At 51.5% G+C, this 24,003-nt stretch overlaps 1 protein-coding gene across 4 annotated transcripts in view; it reads right to left on the bottom strand.

Annotated features, from left to right (window-relative positions):
- Window positions 1–927: 927 nt before the first annotated feature.
- The window catches only part of KIF13B (kinesin family member 13B), a 210,024-nt gene continuing 186,948 nt past the window's right edge, over window positions 928–24,003 (bottom strand). For 2 of the 4 annotated variants that reach the window (XM_002689472.6, XM_015472409.3), the window contains 3 exons: window positions 12,453–12,515; window positions 7,855–8,701; window positions 928–5,574 (listed from right to left, as the gene is read on the bottom strand). In XM_002689472.6, the coding sequence (XP_002689518.4) occupies window positions 5,288–5,574; window positions 7,855–8,701; window positions 12,453–12,515 (1,197 nt within the window). In that variant the 3' untranslated portion in view covers window positions 928–5,287. Of the gene's footprint in view, window positions 5,575–7,854; window positions 8,702–12,452; window positions 12,516–18,352; window positions 19,411–24,003 lie in introns of those variants that run through there. The other 2 variants (XM_010807728.4, XM_015472410.3) reach the window with 2 other exon arrangements.

Here is a 24,003-nt window from a genome sequence, read left to right as displayed (position 1 = left end):
CGCTTGCCTCGGAGCAGGATAGCTCCTGGCTGCCAAATTTCTGTCATTATTTGGCAGCGCTTATCTCTGAGAACAAGTCCTGGGCGCTTATGAATATAAACAAGTCCCACCAGGACGTGCTCTGACTGCTGGCCACCTCCCCGTCAGCCCTCCCGGCGGCTGTGGCCCTTACATATGCAAGTACATTTTATCTCAGGCGAGGCGCTGGCAGAGTGACTCACCGATGTGGGGCCACCAGCGTGCTGGGCTGACCACGTCCTCGCGGGGAGGGCGGGACCCTGAGGCCACCTCAGAAGGCCTGCTCCTCTCCCCAGTGCTGTTTGGGTCCTCGCTGGGTGCCACGTCCTGAGGATGCTGGCCTGAGGCAAGCAGGACCCAAAAATTTGCCATCAGTTTCCACAACCTGTGGAGATGGGACCTGCTGGCGCCCACAGCCTTAATCCTCCTCCCCCAAACCCCTTGCTGCGGAGGCTTTGAAGGTCCGCTCACCTGTGCAGCAGTGCAAGGAAGCCCTGCTCCCTGACTGCGGCATCTGACGGGGTGCGGCACGCAGATCCAGGGGGACACAAGCCGAGGCCCAGAGCCGGGACATGCCTGCTCCCAAAAGTGGCCTTCCACTGAGTTAGCCCAGAAGCTCCAAGTCTAAGGTCATCAGGAAGTTTCTGTTGGTCCTTGGCTCCTGAAAGATATCTCAACCGACAGGCCACAAAACCACATACGTGACAAAGACCGCTGGGCCTGGGGGTGTGCGCTCAGGGGACCTGCTTCTGCCCTGAGCCTCCCCTCTTCCAGTCTCCATGCTGAAAAGGCCAGCCCCATCACTCAGAACCAGGCCACCCCAGCCCCTGGGGGACAGTCTGGAATGAGCCCAAACACCCCTGCCTTGGTGGGGAGAGGGGAAAGCAACAGGAAGACCACAGACGCAGGCAGGAGATCATCTGGTTTTATTTAGAGGCTGTTGGTCATATGGTGGGAAGGCATATAAGGTACAAAATTACAGACGTTTAGTTCACTATACAATACAAATCATTAAGTCTTTACAGGTCACTACAGAGTCTTTGGATTTTTCTTAACTCCCATTTCACGTGTAGGAAATCAACAATCCCCCAATCAAAGTCACTTCCTTGTGTGAACCCATCGTATTTACAGAACTCCACACGAACAAAGGCTCCAAAATGCCCCCGACACGATTAACGAGCAGCACGCAGAAGGACGAAGGGTTCCTCCGAGAAGGGTGCACACAGGAAAATGGGGGTGGGGTCTCAGGCTGCACAACCTGTCCTGGAGGTGAGGAGTAACAGACAGACAGACAGACGGAGTGGTGACCCTGGGAGCTAGAGAGGTTGTGAGCACAGGCAGGCCTCCGTCAAGGGCGGCTCATCTTAGCCCACAAAACCTCCCCATGGTTTCACAGACAAGGGAGCTTAATCCAAGAGGAGGGAGAGTAAGGAAGGGGCAGGGGGTGTGCTGAACATCTAAGCCTTTCAGACTCCTCAGGGGCTGTTCACAGCTCACCAAGCATACAGGGCCCTTCATGCCAGCCTGGCCCACCCTACTCAGCCCCACAGCTGGGCTTTCTCATCCTCCTGCTCCCTCTGGGCATCTCAGTCAGCCACGCCCACTGCCTCTCCACCCCAGTCCCCTGGGGTCTGCAAAGCAGGAGGGCTCCCACCCCGCCTTGACTGTCCTCAGGGAGCCTGGAGCCCCACACCACTCCTGCTGTCTTACTAAATCCCAGGGCCTGATTGGCTGACATTTAAAATGAGGTCTGTCTGTCAAGAAGTCGAGGACAGAAGACAGAGGGAAGGGGGCCCCCTTCCCTCCTACCCAAACACTCTCCAGCCACACCCTACCCCCAAAAACCTCAGGGCAGCCCTTCGCCCTGCAGCGAAGGGACTGCAGCCCTTCAACTCACAAGCTGACATCAGTCTGCATCGAGGAGCGAGAAGAGGCATGACAGCCTGGGGCAGGGCGAGCTGCCTGCCCCAGCTACAAGAGGACAGTCCGCAAGCCCCCAGGAAGCCGGCGACAGCAACAGAGGGGCCAGGGCATCCCAGGAGCCTGCTCCATCCATACACACCGACCCAAGGTGATGTGGGGTCGTGACGCAAAGTGGGGAGTGGTCCGGGGGGGTGAGGGGGGTGCGAAGATAGCTGTCCCCACATGCTGTGAGGACACAGCAAGGCCGCCACAACGCACTGTGTTCTCCCAGAGCTCCCTCACTGCCCTCAAGGGTCCCAGGCCACCCAAGGGCCAGAGCAGGGCCAGGAGAGCCAGGCCAGCCACTGCCCTGCCAGCAGCGCTGACGAATGAGGGTGCCTGGGGCAGCCTGCGTGTTGACCTGGCCACGAGGACAGCTCACCAGGAGGACCAGTGACATGGCCTTCCTAATACAAGCATGGGCCCAAACTCGCTTCATTCTGAGAAAACCCCAGGCGAGCCGGGGGCTACAGACTTGAGAGCAGCGACAGAGTTTTCCTCACGAGAGGAAGGACCACCTCTGCACACAGGGGCCCTGGCCGCAGCCCCCCAGTCCCAACAGCACGAGGCCAAGGGCTCTAAGGAGATGCTGCCTCACTGGGTAGGGACGCCAGGCCCCGGTGAGTGCAGGGCAGGGCCGGTGGGAGACGCTCAGGCAGAGGGAACTGGGGATGTTTGAAAGGCAGGCCCCAGGAGGAGAAGGGGGTCCTGAGGCCTCCCGGGACAACAGGGTTGGAAGGAGCTGACCCACATCACCCAAGGCTCCTCTCAGCCCCGCAAGCTCCAGCCAAAAACCTGCTCAGGGCAGCAACCCTGCTGTCGTCTCATCCACTTTAGCTCAACCAGCAACAAAATGAGCGCAGCCCCTCGTCCCCCAGCTGACCAGCCCAGGCCGGTTCTGCGAGGTTGTGACGCCCGTCGCAGGGCAGATGGGCCCCAGCAAGTACTGGGCTCCGTCCATGAGGATCACAAACACCCCAACCACTTTCTGGTTCCCCACATTGTCTCTGCAAGTGTGGGGTGCACGACTTTCTGCCCCCAGGCAGCTCACAGGGGCTCTGGGAGCAAGGGCTGCCCTCCCAGGGACAGGAGGGTGTCCATGGAGAAGGATCTCACACTGGAAACAGGTCTGAAGGCGAACGTCTATGCTGGGAAGGAGGTTGTGTAGAAAAGCTGACACGGAGTTAAGAGCACTTAGTTCAGGCACACACCTTGCCTGGCAGAGGTTCCCCCAGCAGACCAGTGGAGGATAAGGAAGGGAGTGCCAGGGGTGGCCCCACAGATGGGACCCCTGGCCCCCTGCAGACCTGGGGCTCCGGCAGCCCTGGCCCCGAAGGAAGGAGACAGGTTTCTTGTGGCAGAGGGCAAACCACCAGCCTGGAAGCTGCACCCAAGGGATGAGGAAGATGCCTTCTGCCCGGGTCAGGGCAGCTGTCATGGGGGAGCCCCCCACCCCTCCCCAGAACCCCCGGCCAGCTGTCCGCTGGGGCAGCAGATGGGAGCAAGGGCACACCGGGCCAGGTCACTAAAACCTGCAGACTCCATGCCGGGCTGCTGTGCCCTGGGCAGGTGGAGGTCCAGGTGGGCTGGGAGCTGCTTCTCGGGGACACAGAAAGAGCCGGGATGGGGAATCAGAGCCTGGGGCTCCCACACACTGGAAAAACCAGTAACTCTCCTTGGTTTCAGTCTGCTCACTGTGAGAACCCTTCCAGGTCCCAAGCTAGGAGTATTTATTGAGATGAAGGGGTGCGATCTTAGACTCCCGGGCCTGTCCCCCATTCTAAATAGGGCCAGGGCAGCTTGGGGTAATGAGATCTTGTTCTGGGTAGGCGAGGCCACGGCCGGCAGAGCCTGCACGCAGCTCCGTCCTATCCCGCGGTCCCAGAGGTGACAGGAAGGTGCCTTGGCGTCAGCACGCCGGATCGTGGAGGCCACTTCATCCGAGCTCCTCCTGTGGAACCAGGGCTGCCTTCAAGTGAGGGGCTTCACGTTGCTAGACAACCGAGTTTTGTTGTTCTTTTTTTTCAAGCTTTCTGGCTATCATTTTTAAGAGTCTAAACACGAGAACTGAAAAGGCAGCCTAGAATGTTGTGTGCAAACTCCAGCTCCAAGCTTCCACCCTCAACTACACGGTGTCCCCAAATCTTGCTCACAGCACAGGCCCAATGGCTCCCGCGAGGACAGGCAGGGAAGGCAGCCGAATGTTCGTCACCACTGACCACCACCTTGGTAATCTGAGACGCACTGATGGAAAAAGGGCTCAGGGCCAGGGCTGTCTGGCCCATGGCTCCTAGAGGTCCCCAGGGGTGAACCCCGCCAGGCTGCAGCCCTGGGCTGAGCAGGCATTAGGGCACAGAACTGCCATGAAGCTGAACTGGTCTAAGGACCCTCCCAGACCCCGAATTGCACCAAGGAAGGCCGTGAGGCCTCTGAATGCAGAAGCACAACCACCACCTCCTCCCGTTTTTGCTGTCAGCTGAGAGTAAGGCCACTTGTGCGCCTGTGTTTAAGACACAGGGAGGAGCTGAGTGTCCTCTGGCCCCTCCAAGACCCCCCGTGTGAGGCACCAGGCTGGCCATTCCACAGCGGTCATGGAGGCCAGTGATGTGCAAGGTGGGCCCTGGGCACTGGTGCTGGGCGGATGATTGTGGCTCGCAAACAATTTTAGATTTTGAAAAAATAAATATAAATAAATATATTCCAGGAACTCTGTTAAGGGAAATAAATGACAAAAAGAGAAAACTTTCCAGGTATAAAGATGCTGAAACACCCACAAAGACACCCCTAAGAAACCCTGTGGAAAGAAAGAGGGAAAGAAGGGGCAGGCCCAGGGCCCAGGCACTTAGAGGAGCCAGCACTTGGGGGGTGCTGGGGTAACTGGGGTGCAAGCCAGGACTTGAGGCGCTGGGGGCCACCTCCATGGAAGTGAAAAGGCACTAGTTAACAATTATGTTTTAAATTAAGAGGTTAACGGGGTCACCAGAATAGAACAAAGAGCAACAGCAGCCATGAGTGGGCAGCCCAGGCCCAGGGACACAGCGGGGACCTCACTCTGGGCTTCTGAAACCTTCCACCTGAGGTCCAGCTGAGATGTGCCCTCACCCCCTGGGGAGAGGGTGAAACGGTGGGGGGTGAGGGGTGGGAGGGCACCAGCCCACGTCACCGTGCAAAAAGCATTCCTGGCCTGTCTCCAGGGAGAGCGGCTGGAGGGCCCCCCAGGACTGTCCCCGCAAAGGCTTGGAGGGGGCCAGTGCCCAGTGCCCTCTGCCCATCACCCCGGAAGTATAGGAGGCAACTGCCCCGCCGCTCAGCTGGCCCAGGACTTGCGGTTCTCGGGGTTCCCGTGGCCACGCTCGGCCCGCAGCGCCGTGCCCTCGGTCTTGGCAAGTGCTGCCGTCAGCGAGGCCAGGTTGGTGGCAGAGCTGGAGAGCGGGCCACTCCTGCGGGGCTCGGGGGCGCCCTGCAGACGGAGCCCCGCGCTGCGCCTCCGCCCCGCGCCTGCTGCCCTGCGCACGCGGCCCGGCCTCACCAGCAACCCGTAGCCAGGGTTGCACTTGAAGTACTGCTTCCCGCCGATGGAGCCGTCATTCTTACCTGCGGAAAGAGAGGAAGGTATGCAGGTGGCTCCCAGCCCCAGGGGACCCCCGTGCGCCCAAGGAGCTGCTCCCTGTGGAAGGTGTGGGGCCCCGGCAGTGCCTCCCAGGCAGCACCGGTGATCACTGCAGACAGATCCCTGTGGCCTCAGATGCCGCTTCTGATGCCCACGTGCCAAAGCAGAACCCCTCTTCCCCCTCGGCACTGACCGTTTTCAGTCTGGACAGTCAAAATGCAAACCAAGCAAGGAGGTCAGTCAAAATGCAAACCAAGCAAGGAGGTTGTAAGGTAGAATGATTATTTTTTCTAAATCTATTGGATGGGAACTGGCAAATTACCAAACTGAAGCTAGAGAAATGGGCTTCCCTGGTGGCTCAGTGGTAAAGAATCCACCTGCCACGCAGGAGACTCGGGTTTGAGCCTTTGGGTCAGGAAGATCCCCTGGAGGAGGAAATGGAAACCTACTCCAGTATTCTTGCCTGGAGACTCCCATGGACAGAGGAGCCTGGCGGCTATGGTCCATGGGGTCGCAAACAGCAGGACACAACTGAGAAACTCAACAGCAGCAGCTACTGAGCTGTCACCCTGGTGTGTCAAGGTGGGGAGAAGATGTTTCCTTCATAAAAGCAAATAGAAAATGCTTTAGGGTGAAGGCCAGCACAGGGCAGGGGGACGAGGAGTGGGTCCCTGATGCCTACGTGTCCACCAAGCTTCAGCTCAGGGAACGGCTGCCCCGCCCTGGGACACACTGGCAGGGGGGAGAAAGGCAATAAGGCTGGCGGAGCACAGCGTGTTGGACGCAGAGAGCCCCCTGTATCTCAAGAGAAAGTACGTCCACAGGAAACTTAGATGAGTACTCCCCGCTGCCTCCCTCGCAATGGCCAAGACGTGGAAGCAACCCAGATGTCCATCAACTGACAAGTGGATGAACACCACGGGGCATCCTTACAACGGGATCGCATGGGCCATAAAAAGGAACGAAGCGCTGACAGGCCGCGACCGGCTGAGCCTGGGGAGCTCGAGAAGGGAGATAAGCCAGCCACGGAAGCTCAGGCCTTTATGACTCTGTGAATATCCAAGTCCAGATTAGGACATTTCATATCAATTTCAACAACCAGTATAGATTCATGGTTTACCTGGGGCTTGGGGAGGTGAGTGTCTTGCTAATCGACATACCGCTTCTTTTGGGGGGTAATAAACCCATTGTAAAATCAGGTTGCACAACTCTGGAAATAAGTAATAACTACTGAACTGTACCCTTTAAACTTCTGGATGTTTTGTTATGTGAACTGCATCGCAATCAAACTATTTCCAAAAAACAAAAAAACCTGCAGTCCATTTGCTATATACAGTGTAGCTAGACCTAGAGGGCATTATGCTAAGTGAAATTAGATAGAGAAAGACAAATACTGTATGTTATCTCTTACATGTGGGACTGAAAAAATAAAGGACTGTAACAAAACAGAAGCAGACTCGCAGGTGCAGAGAACAAACTGAGGGTCACCCGTTGGAGAAAGGGAAGCGGGAGGGGCAAGACAGACGTAGGGGATTAAGAGGCACAAACCACTGCGTATAAAATAGGCTACAAGCACACATTATACGGCACCTGGAACACAGCCAGTGTTTTATAATAACTTTAAATGGAGTATAATCTATAAAAAATCTGTATCACCAGTTTGTACCCTGGAAACTAATACTGTAAATCAACTGTATCTCAATTTTTAAAAACAACAGGAAAATAATTATTTAAGCCCTGCCCTCAGTTTTTCTGCAAATGATGATGTCTTGGCTTGGAGGTGAGCCGTTCTATACAAGAGACTCACCTCTCCTTCCATCCTCCTGCTGGGGGCCCAGGAGCCTGGGGGTGTCTGGGGAACACCTGAGGCATCTGAACCTCCACACGGGCATCAGAGTTTGTAACCTGAGCTAGCACAGCACACAGAGCTGCCGTGACAGCTCAAACGCAGCTGTTTCTGTGACTAAAAACTAAACTCCAGAATTTAAATTCATTGTCGAATTAATATTTAGTAGCTTTCAATGACTGTCGTACGTTTCTGACAAATCTCTGCAGGTTAAAAAAAGAGAGAATCTGACTCTTAAAACACTTAGGAGAGCCTTATCTAGAGAAAATTCCTGATTTTGAACAGTGGCAACTGCGGGGCTCAGAGAGGTCAACGATGTGCCCAAGGGCATACAGCAGGTGCTTGGCAGCGACCACACTTTTCGGCCAGACTGCAGTGGGCATGGGGGCAGCACCTGTCTCAAACTAGCATCACTCACCTGAAGGTAGGTCCAGCTCCACTCCAACCCAGGTGCCCTCCTGAAAGTCGGTGGGCCCCACGTATCTCACGATGCCCGTCTTGTTGGTGCCCACCGTCACATACTCTCCTTCCTTGAGCCACTCTGGGACCTCACTGGCTTCTTCAGAATCCGAGGAGACTTCCAGCTTTCCCAGGGCCTGAGCCCCAGCACTGCCGTCCCCCAGGTCCCTTGAGGCCAGTGGGTCCTCCGCTGTCCCCAAGGGGCCACCGGGGTCCCCGCCAAGCATGCGCGTGAACGACTTCAGCTCCGAAGTCCGCACCTTCTTGATCCTGAACGGAGAGGTGGGAGCGGGCGGCTGGAACCGGGGGTCTGAAGGCGGCGGTGGCCTGGAGACGTCGGGCTCTGGGCCGGCCACTGGTTTCCCCTGGGGCTGGGTGTCCTCTGGCTTCTGCGGGGCGGCAGGGTAGCTCCTGCTCGCCTGGTTGGGTGGTGGCGGGCCCGCTGCCTGGTTCTGCTTCTCTGCAGACGCCCCGGCTGGGGCCAGGGCTGCCCCGCTGCCCACTGTCTTTCCCTCCACCGAGGCGGCCGGGGGCTCGAGGGCGGCCAGGCCGGGGCCCGGAGGGGTCGAGGCCATGGCATCCAGACCCGGGCCACAGGCGTCTGACAGGGTGGCAGTGGAGACGCTGTGTGAGAAGTAGCCGCTGGAGGCTTCGCTCAGGGGGCTGGGGGGCCCATCCCCACCCTCAGGGGCCGGGGAGGTGGGTGTCACTCTCGGGGGCCCATCACAGGTCCTGGGCGCAGGGGTGGCTGGCAAGGCCACAGGCATGCTGGGGGCCACGCGCAGCCCCCCATTCTCCTGCTGAGCCTGGAAAGGGGAGAGTTGAGAGTTAGGCATTCCTCCCCAAAGCCTCAAGGCCAATCCTGTTGTCGTTGGAGACAGACAGCTCTGATGGTGGGACTAGAGTGGCCTTGCAGCAGGGTGGAAGGTTCCCACATCAGCCTCTCCATGCAACCTCTGAGCACAGATAACAGAGGCCAACAGTCTGCAAGCCACTGCTGCCCCTCCCTGCCCTGACCCGGGCTGAGCAAGGCAGCCCCGAGTGCCCCTCATTGCCGCCCCCTTCCATAAGGCACAGCTCCTATAGCTGCCTATGATAGTATGGTTTCTAGTTAAGAATTACACATTTGGTCTTAAATGTCTTATTTTTTGGTACAGAACTCCTAAAACCCCTGGGGTTTCCCAAATGCTATAAAGGTTTCCTGATACTCCTAACAAGCCCCTTACGACCACATCTAAGTTTATGTTAAGGGGGGTGACTTTTGGAAAACCCCCAAGGAGGGGCTGGTTGCCAAGGGGACCAATCACATGACTAGAAGGGTGTAAGTTTCCATCCCATCCCTGACCTCTGGGAAGGGGCTGGAGGCTGACTCACTCAGCAGTGGCCAACGCTTTAATCAACCATGCCTATGTAATGACCTCTACAAAACCCCTACAAGGACGGGGTTTGGAGAGCTTCTGGGCAGGAGAACATGTGGCAATGGGGGCAGAGCACCGTGCCCAGAGAGCACGGCAGCGCCCTGCCCTTCCCCTGCAGGTCTCTCCCACCTGGCTGCTCCTATGTTACATCCCTAATAAACTGATAGCCTAGTACGTAAAATACTTCTCTTGAGTTCGCTCCAGCAAATTCACTGAACCTGAGGGAGGGGTCAAGGGATCCTCTGGTCTGGACCCCGCAGGACTTGGCATCTGAAATGGGGGCAGTCTTGTGGGGCAGAGCCCTCAAGCTGCGGGGATCGGATACTGTCACCAGGTAGACAGGGTCGGGGCGGAGTTAACTGTGGGACACGCCTGCCTGGTGGTGGGAACGATGACGCGGGGCGGCAGCTGGGCAGTGTGGTACAAGTCGGGCAGGAGAGTCTTCACATAAAACATGGTGCATGTGAATGCCGGACTCCCTCTTACACCTCCTGCACTCAGGCCCGGAGCTCCTCTCTCGGGAATGGACCCCCCCCCCACCGCCCCCGTCCAGCACCAACTTCCTGGGGAGGCTAAAAGGATCACTGGAGGCCAGCAGAGCACGCTGCTCCTGCAGAACTGAAACGGTGGCCTCAACGAGGGATCCGGACGAGCCAGAGCACAGCTCGGCAGGAAGCAACAACCGTGGGGCCTGTGGGGCAGGAGGCAGGGGAAGAGGAGGGACAGAGGTTGCCTGTAGGCTGTCCCCTTCCCGAGAGGCTGTCTTTTGAGACGCTGCTCAAGGCTGGTCCCACGGCCCGCATCAGGGTCTCCGATCTGGAGACTCGTGGGCCGAGGAGCAGCCAGCCCGGCGAGTAGGGCTGAGTGAGGCCAGAGCTGCGCTGGGCTCCCCGCCTCTTAGCCCTGGGTCTGAGTCACTCCAGCAGAGCTCCACGGCCCCGCCGTGCTCTCGGGTGTTCCTGCCGTGATAACTGCAGCCACCGGAGAAGGCAGCAGATTATCTTTCTGTTCCCGGTGCACATTGACAGGGAATGGGAGACGGAGTGGGAAGCGGGCTGTGGGGCGAGAAGGGTGCTGCTCAAAAAAAGAAATATGTTCTCAATATTTACGGAAAGATTATTTATCTTACAGGAATGGCCATTTTCCATTTGAAATACAGGATTTATTTGAACTGGGAAACAGCTGAGATCTATAAGTCTCTTACAGTTACTTGGCTTAACTCAGCAGTTTGATAAATCATGCATTTTCACGTGAATTGTCATTTATATTCCTGTCTCCGGAGGCCCTCCTCCCCCCACAAGGCACACTCTCAGGGTACGAAATTAACGGCACCTCTTGAGATTAACAACCCATTTTTGTGATGGATCTCTGGGCTGCAAAATTTACTAAATCCAGTAGATCAATAACTGTCACCAGCATAAATACTCTAAAAGATGAGGCAATCCTTCAATCATTTTTCTTTCGCAACTTGTACATGTTTTATTTATCCTTTTCTATTCTATTTTTAATCTCACTGACCAGGCAGGGAAGAATACACAAGCAAAATTTAGGAGACTCTGAAATCTGAACAGTAACCACGGTTCTGACATAGTCTGCAGTTCCCTACTCCCTGGGGATAAGGCCGTCCCCCCCCAGTTGCAGGATCTGCTGAAGGAAAGACTTAGTCCTGAGGAGTGGACGGCCCAGGAACAGTGCCTCAGAGCCCCATCAGCTTCTACCCCATCAGTTTTCACTGTGTCCTCTGATGCGGGCCAGGAAGGACTTACTTTATGACGAGGCCCAGAGAGGCTATTCACCCAAAGCCTCCAGTAAGGGAAAAGCTGGGGATCAGAGGTCAGATCCACAGCAACAGGAAAGAGGAGATGGTTGGGGAGGGTAGTGGGGAGGAAGAGTTGGGGGGGTGGTGCAGAAGGTGAGCTCTGATTACCCCGGTTCTTGGTTCTTTCACGCTGAGCCAAGCGAAGCTCTGATCCTTCCGCTTTGGCACTGTGGGTTCCCACTCAATTGGAGTTGCTATGTGAGTGGGAATCTCCCTGCCTCTCTGGGTCACAGTTTAGCACAGACATTCCTAAGGCTACCGGAAAACCTGGATCTGAGCAAGCCCGCAGGGAAGCACCCTCGTGTAAGGGTCTCCCTTTGCCCCACTGGCCTGGGAGTCCCACCCAGTTCTGCCTTGAGAAATCATCAACCCAACTCATGGGGGCTGGGGCGGGGGCAGCTCTACCTTTGGTTAAATTTGTGAACACCTAGGATTGAAATGGGCCGTGCAGAAAGGAGTGAACTCTTGGATATCTGAATTATCTTTCAATTATTTGGCCTCTTTTGCTCCTGTTTTCGGAGAAGGCAATGGCAACCCACTCCAGTACTCTTGTCTTGAAAATCCCATGGACGGAGGCACCTGGTAGGCTTCAGTCCATGGGGTCGCTAAGAGTCAGACACGACTGAATGACTTAACTTTCACTTTTCACTTTCATGCATTGGAGAAAGAAATGGCAACCCACTCCAGTGTTCCTCCCTAGAGAATCCCAGGGACGGAGGAGCCTGGTGGTCTGCCGTCTATGGGGTCGCATAGAGTCGGACACGACTGAAGCGACTTAGCAGCAGCAGCTCCTGTTTTAATAAATAAAAAACTTCCTATGGAAGACACAGCATCTCCTCAGAGGATGAACGGCACAGTGGGAGAAAATAGATTTGCTATTCATAAGATGAGAAGTGCTGTTCATCTGTGGGAGATCATAAGAGATGATTTTCTCCCCCAGCTTAGCGTCAGTCTTTTCACGCTGATATCATGAATCAGAATAAAATGTAAAACTGAGAATTAAGCCAACACTTGGGATAAGGAGATGGTTCTGTTTATAGAAATCACCTCTGCCTAGCAGTGGGCTATTAAAACAGCAGACTACATTAGCAGTCAAGCACCTAGGAGTTTAGCAATCATATGATTAACAAGTTGAAAATAGAAAAGTGTAACAAGCAAAACAGAGAGGGGGAAGACAGTGACCTACATTATAGTTCATTATCGAGATGGGAATGCTAAAATTAAAAGCCACGGGTGTGGACTCCACAGTTACAGCATTGGGGCCACCCACTGTATGTGGGACAGCCACAGAGAAGGCACCACCCGGCCCGACCAACTCACCTCGGCCATCCTGGGTGACCCGACGTCCGGAAGGGCCGACTGCACCGTGATTCGGGGCACGGGCTGAGGAAACAAGGGAGCGAGTGGGCTCGGGGCTCGGGGGAGCAGGGCAGACAGAATCAGAGAAGCCTTCCACCCAGAGGGAACTTCTACAGCTTGTAGGGATTCTGACAAGTCACTGCCTGGCAGGGCTGTCAGGGGCTGGGCGGGGATGCTGTGCCGGAAACATACAAAGCCAGGAGCAGTCAGTGGCCCAGCGACACCAGACGTGTAAGGAGTGCAGGTGCTCTCTTCGCTTGCGCACGGCACGTGTTAGCCAAGGGCTGTATCTGTACATGGAGCTCTCTGGATGGCTCAGTGGTAAAGAACCCGCCTACCAATGCAGGAGACGTGGGTTTGAACCCTGGGTCGGGAAGATCCCCTGGAGAAGGAAATGGGAATCCACTCCCATATTCTTGCCTGCGAAATCCCAGGGACAGAGGAGCCTGGCAGGCTACGGTCCCGGGGGTTGCAGAGTCGGACACGACGGAGCACGCATGAGTATCACTTATTATCTGTACATGGGAGCATTTAGGACCTGACAGAGAGATGTGACACGACAGGAAGATCGGGAAAGGCTTCAGGGGAGGTGGAGCACAAACTAAGCCTTGCCCAGCCAGGGAGATTCCTGGTCCAGAGAAGTGTGGGCGGAGCCGTCACAGGCAGCGAGGGGGGTGAGGATGGACGCCAGTGTAGCTGGAGCACAGAGGGACAGGCATGTGAACAGAGGCTTTGGGGTCTGAGCCAAGCTCCTGGGCAATGGCGAGGATCCCCACAGGTCCTGGGCAGAGAGGGCAGGACGTGAAGAAGACCAACCTGCCGGTGGAAGGCAGACTGGCTGCAGAAACAGTGCAAGAGTGAGGCGGGCAAACGACAGGTGCCAACAACAGAGCAGGGATGACGGGGTGAGAGCCTGAATTGATGGGCACAAGCGATGTCACACGAGCGGAGCCGGCTCCTTACGGACGCGTGGTTCAAGGAACAGCTCGTGAAAACAGAGAGCTAAAAACCACACAAAAACTAGAAGAAAGACAAGTCGGGAGGAGGATCTGGTAACCCTGAAGGAGTCGGCAGCTGCTGTGTTCACAACAGCAGGTGGGCACAGAGCAGACGCGACCACCTTGGAGAACCCTGGGGCCTACCATGCTCTGCATTTATTTCCCCAACCAAGGTCTGGTCGCCTCCTGGGCCTGCCTGCTCCAAAGCTCAGGTCTGGAGGTCACCTTAGAAAGCTCGGCTCTAAGAGGGCTCCATCTGGGCCAAATACCTACCCTCAATCCCGTTTCACAGGAGGCGTCAAAGCCGGGTGTCGGGGTTTGTTGCCATGCAGTGCCTTGATCTATCTAGTTTCCCTGGTCTGGGAACCTTTTCAGGTCCCTTCCTCCAGCCCTGAGCAACCGGTTCCTCCCAGGTCCCTGGTGTGTCTGGGTGCCAGGGCTCCTCTGCTGTCACGACTCCCCAAGAGTCTGCAGGCATGAAGGCTGACGCCCAAAGCTGTGCTTACTTTCTAGCAGCCCAGACTCTTAACTGAAGGGAGAAAAGTCCATTTGGAACAAAACAGCCCACTGAGAAGGGTGTCGACCTACATTCATACACCAAACAGCTGCGTTTTAGCAAAGGTACTGCTACAGCCAATTGTACCCTGGGACAGCCTCTGCGGGAAAGCTGCTGCTGCTGCTGCTAAGTCTCTTCAGTCGTGTCTGACTCTGTGCAACCCCATAGACAGCAGCCCACCAGGCTTCGCTGTCCCTGGGATTCTCCAGGCAAGAACACTGGAGTGGGCTGCCATTTCCTTCTCCCAGGCATGAAAGTGAAACGCCAAAGTGAAGTCGCTCAGTCGTGTCCGACTCTTAGTGACCCCATGGACTGCAGCCCATCAGGCTCCTCCATCCATGGATTTTCCAGGCCAAGAGTACTGGAGTGGGGTGCCATTGCCTTCTCCGAGGAGAAAGGAGCTAGAAGCGATTAAGGGGTACGGGAACAGCACCAGCATCTGAGAAAAAGGCCCAGAGACAGTGAAGTAGGACATGGCAGAAGATACAGCCAAACAGCTGGGCAGACGTGGGGATAAACTAAGGGAAGACGCTCTACCCTGCAGACACTGGGGAGCGCCTCAGGGCAAAGGCCGGGAGAGCCAGGGTCAGACGTGGGTTGAGGAAAGACAATGGACAGAGCCAGGGAGGGTGCCCTGCCAGCAGCAAGGCCTGAACCCCCCAGCCTCTCCCTCAACTCCCTGACCAGGAAAGACCCCCGTGCCTCCCACCCAGCTCCCGTCGCACATCTTGCCTGCCCCAGGCCTCCTGTCAGGGATTCTCTGTTTCAAGCATGCACCCTCCACTCTGTCTTACGGTCCCTTCAGTGCCGGGGCTAGTACCTTCATTTTCATTTTCCCCACTGCGTCCGAAGCCCCCCCACGAATGGAAAGGTGTTCAGACCATCTCTCTCAGTAAGGGCAGAAAAAAAGTTTGTTAAGCTGGAACCCCGAAATACTTACATTCTTCAGTTATGTCTTATTTAAAACAGACAAGATTGAGATGAAACATTCTCCTTTAAAGCACAAAAATGTAAAAATCCCACCAAGATGGAACTACAGCCACCCAGGATGAAACCTTTTCTGTGTCCTCCTAAACGGGGTACAGAAAAATATACTTTTCTTTGTGATTCAGAATAATTTTTTTTAAATCCAGTAAATGGGAAGGCACCTGCTTGACTGGGATGCAATACTGGAATCCAGCGGAGCCACAGGGCTTCCTGAGGACAGGGCCCCAGCTTTGTGGCTCCAGGCTTCTATGCTGAAGACCTCACGCTTCCCCGAACCGTCCCTCATTCTCCACAACCACTTCTTTCTGCAACCCTCCCCCACCCCCCCCCCACCACAACCACTTCTTCCCGAGTAGCTCAAACAGTAATGAATCTGCCCGCAATGCAGGAGACCTGGGTTCGATCCCTGGGTCAGGATTTCCCCTGGAGAAGGACATGGCAACCTACTCCAGTATTCTTGCCTGGAGAAGTCCATGGACAGAGCAGCCTGGCGGGCTACAGTCCATGTGATCAGAGAGAGTCAGACATGACTGAGCAACTAACACTTATACTTCTTGATCAGGCAACAGATCTGCTCTGCAGAGACACCCGCCCAACCCCTAGATACACCTGAAATGGCTGGAACCTGTGTCAACAATAAGATCACATCAGGTCTAAGTGGGTCCTGAGTGCAAACTCAGGTACTCCAGCCACACCTACTTCTCCGCTTCACACACTAGGCACTTTGTGGTGCCCCTCTCCTAGGAAAGGCTGCTGGACAGCAGCTCTGGATGAAAGAGCATCACAGCAGACTGTTCTCCAGCAGAGGACATGCTCAAGAGGGTGGGGGCACAGACACAGACCACAGGACTGGCCACAGACTAGTTTTCATGGAAGCTGGGTGACGAATGCATAGGGATCCACCACAGTATTCACTCTATTTTTGTGGATTTCAAATTTCCCCACAATACTGCCCTGCATGACAAACTTAACTGGGGCTCTGCTTTAGTGGGGCTCTCCTTCAGCTCAACAAGGACTCAGGGACTTCCCTGGTGGTCCAGTGGTTAAGAATCCACCTGCTAATGCAGGGGACATGGGTTTAATCCCTGGTCCAGGAAGACTCCACATGCCTCGGAGCAACTGAGCTGGTGTGCCACACTGCCGAGCCTGTGCTCTGCGACAAGAGAAGACGTGCTAATGAGAAGCCCGTGCACCTCAACCAGGGAGTAGCTCCCACTCACCGGAACTAGAGGAAGCCGGAATATAGCACTGAAGACCCAGCACAGCCTCCCCCCAAAAATAAGTAAATAACTTTAAAATATTTTAAATACTTAAAACAGAAAAAAAGAAGTAAGGACTGAGGTCTCAGGTGCACAAAGAGCTGCAAGAGTGCTGTGGGAATATGAAGACCAGAAGGACAGGGGATCCCTCTTAACAAGGCAGCAATCCAGTCTGGGGGAAGGATGCGTATGCAAAAAAGGAAAACATCAAGGAAGATGACAGGTATCGGAATGAAAGTTTCCAAGCAGAGAAGATGTGGAGGAGGAAGGGGTTACCCAGGGACCAGATCGAGAACACCTCCGTGGGGGTGACTCCACCTGGACACAGACCTTGAAGACACAGTGGCTCCCTGGGGGGCCTGGCGACCCATGAAGAGTGGCATGACAAAGGCAGGCTGCCCTTTCTGTCTGGAGGCTCCCTCCTCTCACTTCCCTGCCCGGGAAAAGCTTCTCAACCTTCCAGGAGGTCTTCAAGAGAGGGAAGGATCTGGAGTGACCAGACTTGGGCAGAGGGAAAGGAGGTCAGGGCGTGCGGAGGCCGCCTTGTGAGCTTATGGTGGATTTTCACAGGCAACAAAGAGCTAGCAAAGGAATCGAATGAAGTGGTGCTAAGAACTAGGCTTACAGAAGATCATCCCTAAAGGAGGAGACAGAAAATTTGGAGAAATCAATTAAGCAGTTGCATCAACGGTTCGGCAGAGCACCAGAAATATAAGAGACTGAATGTGGATGATAAGAGGAAAAGGAAACAGGAGAATTCAGAGATAGGAAGGCGGCCAGCGAACACCTGGAGACAACCAGGGGCGAGAGTGAGAGACGGCGCCTGGGAAGATCAGGAGACAGGGTGAGCGGGACGCAGCTGCAGAGGGAGCACATGTCGGTGCCACACTCCCACGCGCATGCCCAACCGGGAGGGCGCACCCGCTTTCTGAGGGCGATGGCCTCCGGTGAATTCAGCAACCTTACTAAGGGCACCAAAAATACCTCCAGAGTGTGCTGAACTCTTCAGTTGTCATCTGTCCCTCACACAGAAGGGCTCACATTTCCAAATGGTACTGTTTGCATTTTAATGCTCCTCTGCATAGCCCCCATGCAAGCGGCTGCCTATTTCGAGAGCTCAAAACATTTCAGATCATAAGTTCATTAATCCTTACGACACATCTGGTAACTATTAATAAAAATGACTGCAAAGTATTTTGCAGCTATAAATATTAAGAAGTCCTATGAGGCGCGTGAATATAAGTATAATTATCTACATTTCACACTTCAGAAAGTGAGGCTCAGAGGCATTCACCTAACAGTTAAGGGCTGGACGGCTACACCAGGGCACTGTCCTGCGTGCGGGTCAGGTCTAGTGGACCAGCACGAGAGAGGCACAGGGTAGCGTGGAAGTGTTGTGGGGAAAAGGTGACAGTCACTTCTCAGACCCTATCTCGTCATTTTTAAGCTCCAGCTTTCATATGCCACCTCAATGATGGCACACCAGAGCTCAGATGTCCTAACTAGACATAAGAGCTAATTTGCCTGGAATGAAGTCTTAACTCCTTGACATGATATGCAAGCACATCACCTCTCATGAGGCTGAGCATGCTTCTTATCCAGAGACTTCCCCACGCTGTCCCCTCCCTGAGGGAATCATCGCCCACCTGGTGAAGACCTAGCCATCGTTAAGTCTTAGCTGGAGCATGATATATTTTTCCTGAAACTGCAGGTAAAATGCACCCCCCTCCCCACACTTTCACCTATAACCTCAACATACCACCTATAACCTATTTATATATATAACCTAATTATCTGTCAATCCCTCTTGACGGGGGTCATTCTCAACTGCAAGCTCTCTGCAGGGTAAGGATTATGTCTCATTCATCTCATCCATAAAACAAGAACTTAATGTCTGTTGATTGAACAAGTAAATAAGTGAATGAATGACTTAAGTGATATAAAGGCTGAATTGTACACTTAGGATTTGGAAAAATCCTATCAAATTCCAAATTTTGAGCACAGGAGTAGGTAGAGGGGAGAAAAGATGTCTGTTGAAGCAACTTAATTAACACTTTGTTCAAAAACACTGAATTTTCTGATACCTTTTTTTTTTTGTCTAAAAACGAACCTTTGCTAATAATCACCCCTTACCATGAATTTGATAAATTCTTTACAAGTCATGTTCTAATGGTTCCTAAGTAAATATGATCCTCTAAATCTTTTTTTTTCAACTCTAACTAATCACTTTAATCCAAGCCTAGGAAAATACAACAAGAGATGTAAGATTTATTCTGGCCATAAATACTCAATAGCCAACCTTTGATTTTCATGCTGATAAAGTGAGAAAAACACAAAGAACACTACCAAGCTGAATACCTCCTCATCTTTGAATACATTCTGGTAAAAGTAACAAACATTAGACAAAGTCAGACATGTACAATTACCTAAAGATCAAGAATCAGCAATAGCTTAATCAATATAAACAGATTTTGAAAGGTTATGTTAATCAGAGAGGCAGGGTGCTGAGCCGGCAGGGACAGGGAGAGCTGGCAGTGCCCCCAGCAACTGTGCAGGGACTGGCAGCTCCAGTCACTGTGGGGGCGGAGGGGAGGCACCCCTCAGGACCACCCCGGCTCACACCGCCAGCACCCCCACCCCCTCTGCCAGGGGTCTACGATCAACCTCATGATCTGCACTCTGGCTTTCCAGGAGGATCCGGCTGAGACTGTGCTGGCCACGGACGACACCAGCCCTTGTCTCCACCTGGCAGTCAGAGTTCTCAGTTTAAGTGAGTAACTCTCGTTCTAATCACTCCCTCAGTTCTTTGGGTAAACCTGATCGCCTCTGGGTTGCACCTCTGGAAGTGGCAATCCAGTCCATAGGAATTCTCTGAGCAATGTCAGCCAGGGTGGATGGTGGGTGGCCACCAGCTGGTCCTTGCCAGAGACACTGTTACCCTACTTGCCACATGCTCCTTCCGGCCAGCGGTAAGTGTCCACGTGTCAGCATGGGATGGTGACTTCCCTTCTCTGACCAATATTACAATCCCTCATGGGGTTTGTACATTCACTTGAGTAGATTCCTCCAGTTCTATCCTCTTCCAAATCCACCTTCCAAACTGCAGCAAGAGGAGCCTCCTGAGACACAAATTTGACCACGTCACTTTTCTGCTTTAAGTTGTCAATGCCCAGAAATAATTGTTTTTAGAAAGAAATGGGCCAAAAAACCCGAAGAGAGATTCTACCCAGTGTTTCTCCACAGCATGACTAGTTCCTCCTTCAAATACTCTATAGATTTGATTCTATAAATATTATCACTTGCTGTTTTTAATCAAATCCAGTGAAATCTCTTCAGATCACAATCGTGCGACAAAATTTATTGTTTCTTGACTATGTCTCAGTTCTGCTCCTCACTACGCAGTGTCAGCTTAGACAAGGTGTTACCTACCTGAGACTCATCTTCATCTCTAAGTCAGCGCCTAACATTACCCTTCAACTCTGTGCGTCCAGCATGGCAGCCACCAGCCAGGTGGCTTCTGAGCACTTGAAATGCGGCTGGTGTGACTGAGGAAGTGGATTTTTTATTTTACTTCATTTTAATTAATAACATATAAATTTAAAAATTAAAGTGCCTTTTAGTATGTTTTTGTAACGTCTTGGGCATGTGGATTTATTTTTTCAATTCTATGAACTCTGAATGCAGATCAAGTATTTCCAAGGAAAATTTAGTATCTGAATCGAGATGTGCTAGAAATGTAAACTACACACCTGATTTTGAGGACTCTACAGAAAAAAAAAAAAAGAGGAGGATATCTCAGATTGTTTTTTATACTGATGACAGGTTGAAATGATATTATGAATATACTGGGTTATGTAAATTATTTAATTCAACCAGTTTCTTCTTACTTTTTCAAGTGTGACTACTAGGCGTTTTTAATGACACACATGGCTCGTATTATACTTCCATCAGACAGCACTGCTGTTGAGCTGATGCATATAGAATCCCTGGCACGGTAGACACTGCACATGTCTAAAGCACCATGTAACCCTAATTACTGGGGTTCCATGCACTGCCTTCCAAGGTATTTCTCTAGATTAAGTAAAACGCGTACTAGGTGCCTGTGCTAAGTCGCTCGGTCGCGCTGGACTCTGTGACCCCCATGGACTGTAGCCTGCCAGGCTCCAGGCAGCCTTCTGTATTCTAAAGGTTGTGTCAGGAGTTGAGGATACAATATGTGCAAAATCAAACACACACACAGTCCTCCTCTTCAGAAACAGGCACTCAGGGTCTAATACCTGATATTCCAATTTAATTTTAATTACATAAACAACTAAAAGGGCTGCCCTGATGGTCCAGTGGTTAAGAACCCACCTGACGATGCAGGGGACACGGCTGTGATCCCTGGTCCAGGGAAACCCATATGCTGCAGGGAACTAAGCCCACGGGCCACAGCTGCTGAGCCCACGTGCTCCAACTACTGAAGCCCACATGCCCTCGAGCCTGCGCTCCAAGCAAGAGAAGCCACCGCAGTGAGAGGCCTTCACACCGCAGCTAGAGAGTGGCCCCGGCTCGCCGCCACTAGGGAAAGCCCACAGCAACAAAGACCCAGCAAAAATAAATCAATCTTAAAAAAAAAAAAAACCCAAAACTAAAACGCACACTTCTGTCAACAAGTAAATTATTTATCAGTTGATAAAAGTGAACGAGCCTGTCCTAACAGACTTCATGGTCGGATGGCATCACTGACCCAATGGACATGAGTCGGAGCAAACTCCTGGAGATACTAAAGAGCAGGGAAGCCTGGCGTGCTGCAGTCCATGCGGCCACAAAGAGTTGGACAGGACTTAGCGACTGAACAACAATATATGTGTTAGCTCAACATACTTGAGATCCTACATATGGGAAATTTTAAACACTGATATTTCTGAAGTTGTCAGGAAAGAAACAGTTTCTTACATATTAGGGTTTAGCTAGTTTACTTTTTAAATTTCTACATGATAATCGGTAAAACTTAAGTATTTATGTGGAAAAAGATGTCTCTCTTTTAAAAATAGGGTGTAATAAGTCACTCTATCCACTCAGTTTCTCAAGTATCCATGAAGAAGGAAGGATACTTTATGAAAGGTAGTGAAGAGAAGTCGCTCAGTCGTGTCCAACTCTTTGCGACCCCATGGACTGTCATGGAATTCTCTAAGCCAGAATACTGGAGTTGGTAGCCTTTCCCTTCTCCAGGGGATCTTCCCAATCCAGGGACTGAACCCAGGTCTCCCTCATTGCAGGAGGATTCTTTACCAGCTGAGTCAACAGAATGGCTGTTAATCTAAAAACTTAAAAACTGAGTCTAAATCTAGACTGTCCCCAGCTCGGTATGTCCTACAAGCTAAGAATGGTTATTACACTGTGAAATTATTAAAATATCAATAAAAGAATACTTTGTGACATGTAAAAATTATATGAAATTCAAATTTCAGGGTTATAAATAAAGTTTTATTGGAACAAACCCAGACCCATTGTTTAGCATTGTCTGCAGCCAGTTCTGCCAGCAAAGCCTAAAATGAGCCTAAAATAAAACTATCTGGCTCTTGACCAAAAAAGCCTGCCAACCCTGGGTCTACAGACTCATACAGAAGTATACAAAGCCCATTTCTGAAAAATAAGTGGAAGATGCGGCCTCTTCAAATCAACTCCTATCCTGCCTCAGAAACTATCTTCTTTTCATTATTCTACAGATTAGCTACTAACCCTGACTCTGAAGGCAACTTAGTGTCTAAGTATGTCAATATCCATACATTTCTGGGGCAAAGACAGATGGTAAAATGTTATGACCTTGGAAAACAAAACAGCCATAAGAGTCTCATTTCGTAAAGCAGTTAAGAATTGCCTAAGAATTCATCCACAAAGCAACTGAACAGAAATCATTTTCCTTGAATTTTTTTAAAAGTCTGTATTCCAAAAGGTCTGTACAAACTTCCCTTTATTAACACAAGAACAAGCAATATAGAATAACATATCCAAATATAAACTACAAGGGAAAAGAACTTTTAAAAACCTGAATACTAAAGGAAAACTCAAGGCTAGAAAACAAGGTCTAGATCCTTTTTCTTATTTTTAGTTGGTTACGATGATGAACCCTTGGTACTTACCTGGTTGTCCAGTGGTTAAGACTCCAGGCTCCCAATGCAGGGTGCCTGGGTTCAATACCTGGTCAGGGAACTAGATCCCACATGCCACAACTTAAGCCTGGAGCAGTCAAATAAATAATTTTTTTTTTTAATAGCAAATTCCTTTGAGACAAATTCCTACACCTCAACCAACTGAAATAGAACTTCAGAAAAAAAAAAAAAAGACGATAAACCCTTAAGACACCACAGCAAGCATTTATACAGCCTGTTTCATCAGAGGAGCCTGAGTAATGAAGAGTCTAAAACAGCATCTTAGCGCACAAGGGAAGAACCAGTAGCTGTGTTTGTTTCTCCCCATTTTACACACAGAACACTCACTCACATGAAAGCTGAAAGAACTACCTAAGCACCTTTCCAGCTCGGTCAGAGATGTATAGGGCACTGCTTTCTCTACTCAAGGTTCTGTCCACCTACCACACTGGAAGTGGTGTTGAAACTGGAGACAGAAACCCTTGTGGTCAGCAGGGTAGGCCTAAGCAAAGCCCAGGACACTGGAGAGGAGCTAACAGTAGAGCAAGGATAGGCCAGAAATGTGGCTGTGTTTCTGATGGTGGAAATTAAATGTGAGCATTAACTCAGATGGTAAAGAATCTGTCTGCAATGAAGGAGACCTGGGTTCACTCCCTGGGTCAGGAAGATCCCCTGAAAAAGGAAATGGCAGCCCACTCCAGTATTCTTGCCTAGAGAATTCCATGGACAGAGGAGGCTGGAGGGCTACAGTCCATGGAGCAGCAAAGAGTCAACACGAGCAAGACACTAATACTTGCACTTTTTTCTTTCATTAACTCCTTAATCCCCCAAATGAACCAAAGATGCCATCTGGAATTCAGAAGTTGGAAGTACATAAATAGCTTCATCTGAACACCAACTTCTAGACACATGAAAAAAGCTATTATGCCAAATTAATTCAATCTAACTAATTAGAGAGCAGGAAGTTCTTTCAATTATTTTATGTGCTGTCTGAGAAACACACTTGAATATGAGTGCAGATTTCATTAATTGCAGTTCATTATTTTCCAGATTCGTTACTAAACTTGCATCAGAAGGTCAAAGACAGCAATTTTGTCAGCTGCCACCTCTTTCGGTGCTTGTATCTTTTGCATTTCTGGAACTCAGACAGAAATTGATTACAAAAAAAAGAAAAAATCTCCATAAAAATGAGAAACATAAGTTTTATAAATATGTTCAAGCCATGATTTTGAAAATATGAGAAACTCTGTCTTTAAAGACTTCCTTAAAATTGTTATTTTATTTCTTTATAAATTTATTTATTCCTCAGGATGAATTGTTAACTTTGATCTTACAAGAAAAGATCCATGCATCTTCTCAAATACTGAAATATGCCCCCCCAAATAATAGAATCTTGATCTGAGAACCTGCTGATTCCAAAGAACAAGTTAATAAACACTAATCTTTTCATTAGCGATTGTGTGTTTCTATCTTTGCATGAGGGACGGAACTGAACATTCTTGTTTGAAAATGTCAAGGACACTCTGATTAAAAGTACTTTTTTGTTAATAATCATTCCTTCATCACTTCTGCTTCTCT

Source organism: Bos taurus, chromosome 8, assembly GCF_002263795.3.
Source record: "Bos taurus isolate L1 Dominette 01449 registration number 42190680 breed Hereford chromosome 8, ARS-UCD2.0, whole genome shotgun sequence".
Classification (NCBI taxonomy): Eukaryota; Metazoa; Chordata; class Mammalia; order Artiodactyla; family Bovidae; genus Bos; species Bos taurus.
This window is presented reverse-complemented; position numbering and strand designations above follow the sequence as displayed.